Source organism: Tyto alba, unplaced genomic scaffold (assembly GCF_018691265.1).
Source record: "Tyto alba isolate M040663 unplaced genomic scaffold, T.alba_DEE_v4.0 Super-Scaffold_23, whole genome shotgun sequence".
Classification (NCBI taxonomy): Eukaryota; Metazoa; Chordata; class Aves; order Strigiformes; family Tytonidae; genus Tyto; species Tyto alba.
In genome coordinates, this window is record NW_024881297.1 from 30569462 (window position 1) to 30575831 (window position 6370).

The window sequence follows — 6370 nt, forward strand, 5'->3', positions numbered from 1 at the left end:
ATGTGGGGGCCCCCCCCCCCCCAAAGCAGGGATGTGGGGGCCCCCCCCCTCCCCAAGCAGGGATGTGGGGGCCCCCCCCCCTCCCCAAGCAGGGATGTGGGGCCCCCCCTCCCCAAGCAGGGATGTGGGGGCCCCCCCCCTCCCCAAGCAGGGATGTGGGGGCCCCCCCTCCCCAAGCAGGGATGTGGGGCCCCCCCCCCTCCCCAAGCAGGGATGTGGGGGGCCCCCCCCTCCCCAAGCAGGGATGTGGGGGGCCCCCCCCCTCCCCAAGCAGGGATGTGGGGGCCCCCCCGCTATAGGAAGGCGCTGGGGTTGGCCCGCGGGTCCTTCTGGTTGCGGTAGCGCATGGCCAGCCACACTCCCAGGATCTGCGGGAGAGGCGACAGGGTAACCAAAGGGGAGGGGGGGCTGCGGCGACGCCTCCCCCTCTCCTGAAGTGCGTGTGCCCCTGCCCCCCCCCCGTTACCTCCGTGAAGCTGAAGAAGAGCCCGACCCCCCCCAAAATCTTCAGGGCTTCATCCGAGTGCTGGAGCATCTTCTCGCCGCAGGTCAGGCACTTGGCGTGGGGGTCTTTGCCCAGGAGGGTTTTGCATTTCTAGAGGGCGGGGGGTAAAGAGACTGGGTGAGTGGCTGGGGGGGAGGAGCAGAGGGGTTTTCCCCCCCCCCCCCAAAATCCACTCACAGCCGGGCAGACGTGGAAGTCGGCCTGGAAGGCGAGGGCGGCAGGGGGGTCGGCGCTGCGGTTGAGCAGCCCGCAGCAGTCCAGCCTCCGCTCCAGCTCCGCCTTCGTCTCGTTGCTCAGGATGGGCCAAGCCGAGCTGAAAAGCCCCTCCTGTGCCGGGGGTGGGGGACACCGGGCAGAGACCCCCCCTTAAAATTCAACCAATGACCCCCCCCACAACCCCACCATAGGGATAACGCCCCCCCCCATCAGTGAGACACCCCCAAGGGTCGGAGGGGGCGTCCCCCACCCCATCCCTGCGCCCCGCTCAGGGGGCTGCGGACCCCCCCAGGGGCTGCGTGGGGCTGGGGGGGGCGGTGTCAGCGTGCCCCCCCCCGGGGCAGTCGGACGGGCAGGACCCACCTGCCTGCTCCGGTTGATGGCCAGGCAGGAGCAGGAGACTCCAAACTGGAAGACGAAGACGAGGCCCAGGATAATCATGTACTGGGGGGGGGGGCTGAGTCAAGGAGGGGGGGGTGCCCCCAAATCTCTGAATGCCACCCCATAAACCCCACTGCTCCCCCCTCAGGGGTCCCTCTGCCCATGGGGCGGAGGCTGAAGCTCCTGTCCCCCACTGGTGGCACTTCCAGGACCCCATTTCCTCTGGTGTGTGTGTGTGTGCCCCCCCCCCACACACCCCCCCCCCCAATATTCCCAGCGCAGGGTGCTCACCGCCCCCCCATCCTCCCCTGTCCCCCCCCCATATCCCCACGGAGGGGGCTGGGGACACCAGGGGAGGTTGGGAGGGCACTGAGGAAGGGGGGGGTCATGTGTCGGGGGGGGGTGTCATCCCCCCCCCCCCAATTAAAGGATACAAAGAAGAGCATGACCTGGTGGTGGTGGACGGCCCCCACCAGCCCCACGATGGCGATGAGGAGGAGGAAGACGCCGACGGCGATGACGCCCCCGATGAGGTGGATGCTGGAGACGATGCCGAAGCCCTTTCCCCAGGCGGCCACCCCGATCAGGAGCAGCCCCACCAGCTGCGGGGGGGGGGGGGGGGGTCACCCCGGCACCCTCTGCCTCGGGGGGGGGGGGGCACCCCGGTGCCACCGTGCCTCAGTTTCCCCACTGGGGCATCGCTACCGGCGGGCTCACAAATGTGGGCGCATCCCCGGCTCCCCCCATCCCACCCCCAGGGCAGCGGGGGGTGCTGGGGGGGGTGCCGGGGGGGGGTGCCCGGGGGGGGGTTCTGGGGGGGGGTGCTCCCCCCCTCCCCCCAAGATTGTGACTGTGTGTGTGTCTCGTGTCTTTGAGGTCGGGGTGGGGTCCCAAGGCCATTTGGGGGGGGGGGGCACACACAGACCCCGTCCCCCACCCCCCAGTGACCCCCCCCCCCCCGGGTAGAGGGGCCGGGGCAGCCAGACCCCCCCGCGGGGACACGACACGGACACGGACACACAAGGATGGAGCAGGCACAGGGATGTGGACACGAGGGCCCCCCCACTCGTGGGCCTGGGGCACCCCCCCCCCCGCCCAGCCCCAGCAGCAGCACCCCCAGAGCGGGGGGGGACCCCAAAGGTCCCCTCACAGCCCCCCCAACCCCGAATTGGGGGGGGGGGGGATCCCCCTTCCGTGCCCCCCCCCCATCTCCCCCCTCAGCCTCACCCTTTGTGGGGGGGAACCTAACAGTGCCCCCCCCCCCCCCAAGAAGAGGGGATCCCAGCACCCCCAGAGCAGCGCGGGCGCCCAGTCCCTCAGCGGGAGGGGGGCACAGGCCGCCCCCCCCCCGCCCCAAATCGCGAGGAGGGGGGTAAGGGGGTTCCCCATTATTGCAGGCCCCCCCCCCGGCCCCGCTCACCACATAGACCACGTTGAGGGCGCAGAGGGCGTTGCGGGAGCAGGCGAAGCCGCCGCACACCATGGCGGGGGGGTCCCGGGGGGGTCCCGGGGGTGGGGGGGCAGCGCAGCCCCGGCCGCTCCGGCCCCTTTAAATCCCGGCCCCGCGCCCAGCGCCACACTGCGCCTGCGCGCCGCCCCGCCCACCGCCCTGCGCCTGCGCGCCGCCCCGCCCCTGCGCCTGCGCTCCGGGAAGGACGGGCGGAAGCGCTCGAGGTGGGGGCGCGGCGCATGCGCACAGAGCGCCCTGAGGCCGCGGTGAATGCCCGAGGGGGGGGGGCGGGACCGGGACCCCCCGGGGGTCCTGTGGGGGCCCACCCCCCCCCCCCGCCCCGGTCCCGCAGAGGCGCTCGGGGCCCCATTAGCGCCCCTGGACCTCCACAGCCTCCCTGGCTGCCTATAACCCCGCCCCACAGGTCCCCTATTAGCCCTCCCAGGACCCCCTCTCCTGGTTGCCTATAACACCCCCCATTACCCCCCCGGACCCCCTGTTAGCTCCGCTGGACCCCCATAGCCTCCCTGTTGCCTAAAGCCCCCCCGGTCCCCTGTCTGACCCCCTAGCCCTCCCAGCACCCCCGGCCCCTCCCTCAGGCCCCCATGGCTCCCCCAGGACCCCCACAGCCTCCTGTAGCGCCCCCCGGCCCCCTATAGCCCCCTATAGCCCCCTATAGCCCCCTATAGCCCCCTATACCCCCACGTCCTACAGAATTCCTATAATCTCCCTTGCCTGTCCCTGTGCCCCCCCTGCAGCTCTCAGGTGCCTCTGACCCCCCCCCCAAACCTTCCCCAGTCCACCACGGTGCCCCCTAGTCACCCCCAGGTACCCCATAGCCCCCCCATAGTCCTTCTAAGCACTTCCAGGTCTCCCCACAACCCCCCTCGTACCCTATGGACCCCCCCATACCAGGGGTGGTGGTCTATGGGGTACAGGCACCTACATCCCCCCCCCAAACTGTTAGGCTGCCCTATGGTCTCCCATAGCCCCATAGGCGTCCGTGGCCCCCCCATTGCCCCCCCAGACCCCCCATAACCTATCTCCCTCTCACGGCCCCTGCAGCCTCCCCAGTACCCAAGCCCCCCCCAGTCCCCCCCGGAGCTTTGTGCAGGGCAGGCGGGGGGGCCGTGCCCCCCACCACTCCCAGCCAAGGCCTCGGAGGGGCCGATTTGCCCCCTCGAATGTTCAACAGCCCCTGGTGATAAAGGGGGGGCTGCTGCGGGGCCACTCCCCGGGAGGGTCGCCGAGATTTTGGGGTGTTAAACGCCCAATGTGGGGGGGGAGGCGCGGCTGGGAAGCCCCTGCCCTGCGCAGCCAGAAGGGGATGGGGTAAAACTGGGGGGGGGGGGGGATGTCCCCAAATTGCCCCTGGGTTGGCCCCGCTCTGAGCCGTGCCGTGCCCCAACCAAGCCAGGGTTGGTTGTGGGGTACAGCCGAACCCCCACCTGCCCCAGCCAGGCTCGGGGTGTCCGTGTCCCCCCCCCCAGCACTGGGGTCCCCCCGTCATCGGCGAGGCCAGCTGGCACCACCCGTCTGTCTGTCCATCCGCTCACGCGTCCGCCCAGCTGTCCCTGCACTCACCCGGCCGTCGGGCCTTCCCAACACCCCCCTGCAGCACGTCCGTCTGTCCGTCCATGCATTCGTCTCTCTGTCCGTCTGTCTCCACTCAGACCCCTTGGGTTCGGCTGTCCGTCCCCTCTCGCACCCATATTCCCACCCGCGCACCCATCTGTCCACCCACCCATGCCCACCCCTCCGGCCCCACCCTTCCGTCCACCCCAAATCTCCACCCCAAATCCCCATCCCCCATCTCCACCCCAAACCTCCACCCCAAATCCCCATCCCCCGTCTCCACCCCAAACCTCCACCCCAAACCTCCACCCCAAATCTTCATCCCCCATCTCCACCTCAAACCTCCACCCCAAACCTCCACCCCAAATCTCCACCCCAAACCTCCATCCCCCACCTCCACCCCACACCTCGTCTCCCCCATCCCTCCATTCCCCATCCCCCTTCCCAAACGGCCCCTTGCCCCCCTTGTCACCCCCTCCTCCCCATGTGGGGCTCCTCCTGTGTGTGGGACGAGGCTCCCCCCCAAGCCCACCCTCTCCCGCTTCCTGGCCCCACTGGACACCCGGGAGGGGCCCCGAGGAGATGGTGGCGGCCGAGGAGGAGGAGGTGGGGGCCTTCCTCAACGCCGTCTTCCAGGCCCGCGTCACGGCCACGCTAACGAGCTCCTTCCTCGTCAAGGGAAGGGGATTCGGATGAGGAGGGTTGGGGGTGTCAGCGGCCGGGCGGGGGGCGTCTGCCCCCACGGTGGTGCTGTCCCCCAGGGCTGTGCCCCTCAGGAGGCTTTTCCAGGGTCACCCGAAGATGCGGGTGGGGTTTGCGACCCAGCGGGAAGGATCTCAACGCTGGCTTAGAGCACATCTTCCATGGGATGGGGGGTGCGGGGGGGACCCCGTGGGGACAGGGGGGATGGGGCTGGTGGGATGTAGGGAGAAGAGGAGGATGGAGCTGGGGGGGCGCAGGGGGGGGGGAGGATGGAGCTGGGGGAATATGGGGGACAGGGAGGATGGAGCTGGAGTGATACAGGGGGGACAGAGGATGGAGCTGGGGGGGCTCAGCGGGTACCAGGGGTGTGGACCTGGGGGGACACAGGGTGGGGGAGACAGAGGATGGAGCTGGGGGGGCTTAGGGGGATGGGGAGGATGGAATGGGGCGGGGGCAGTGAGTGCCGGGGGGATGGAGCTGGGAGGGCACGGGGGAGGTGGGGAAGGGGTAGCTGGGGGAGCTCAGGGGGGCCAGGGAGGCTGGAGCTGGGGGCCGTGGGGCGGGTGGGGGACCCAGCCGGGATGGGGACGTGCCCAGGGTGCAGGGCCGTGGGTGCGGGGACGGGGACACCCGGGAGGGAGCGGCTCCCGCCCCCCCAGAGCCCCATCCCGCGCCCACCCTCCAGATCCCTGCCGTCGCTACCCCCCTCCCACTAATGTCCCTAAAGAGAGACCCCATCGCCCCGGACACATCCCTGCTGTGCCCGTGGCGCCGTACACAGGTCCCTAGTGCATCTCTGTGGCTGCACATGTGTCCTCAGTGTGTCTTTGTCACTGAATACGTGACCCTAGCGTGGCTGTGTGGCTGCACGCATGTCCCTAGCATGTACCTATGGCTGTACGTGTCCCAGATGTGCCTGTCTCACTGCACACATGTCGTTAGCATGTCTATATGGCTGCACACATGTCCCAAGTGGGCCTGTCTCACTGCACACATGTCGTTAGCGTGTCTGCGTGCCTGCACACATGTCCCCAGTGTGTCCGGGGCTGCACACACTCCCACGGGTGCACGTCTAAGTGCCCTGTTGCGTCCCCAGCACACGCATGTCCTCGCCTGGCTGCTCGTGCGCATCCCCGTGTGTCCCCATCCCTGGTGTGTCCCAGCCCCCGCCTGTCCTTCCCGTGCCGCTGGCGTGTCCCCGCCGTGTCCCCTCGGCCGCCCCTGCCCGGTGGTGCCCATCTCCCCTCCGTGCCCCCCCGGCGTGGCGGGGCTGCCGGAGGCGGCGGGTGTGCCGTGCCGTGCCGTGCCGTGCCGTGCCGTGCCGTGCCGTGCCGTCCGACGGGCTCCGGCGTGTCCCGACGCGCTGACGGGGCCGGGCACCGCCACGCCGCCCCGGTGCTCCCTGGGTTCCCAGGCCCAACCCTGCGCCCGCCGGCGGGCGCCCGTGCCAGCCTCCCCCCCGGGGTGACGCCAGCCCCCCCGGGGTGACGCCAGCCACCCAACCGGGGTGACGCCAGCCAGGAAGCGCGGCCCGGCGGGGC

At 70.5% G+C, this 6370-nt stretch overlaps 1 protein-coding gene across 1 annotated transcript; it reads right to left on the bottom strand.

The window, feature by feature from the left end:
* Positions 1 to 208: 208 nt before the first annotated feature.
* TSPAN31 (tetraspanin 31) lies at positions 209 to 2651 on the bottom strand. The gene is made up of 6 exons (XM_042797078.1): positions 2523 to 2651; positions 1537 to 1704; positions 1085 to 1165; positions 683 to 832; positions 467 to 595; positions 209 to 368 (listed from the first exon to the last, which is right to left on the bottom strand). The coding sequence occupies exons 1-6, from the start codon at positions 2583 to 2585 to the stop codon at positions 294 to 296; spliced, it is 666 nt and encodes a 221-aa protein (XP_042653012.1). The 5' UTR covers positions 2586 to 2651; the 3' UTR covers positions 209 to 293.
* Positions 2652 to 6370: the final 3719 nt, after the last annotated feature.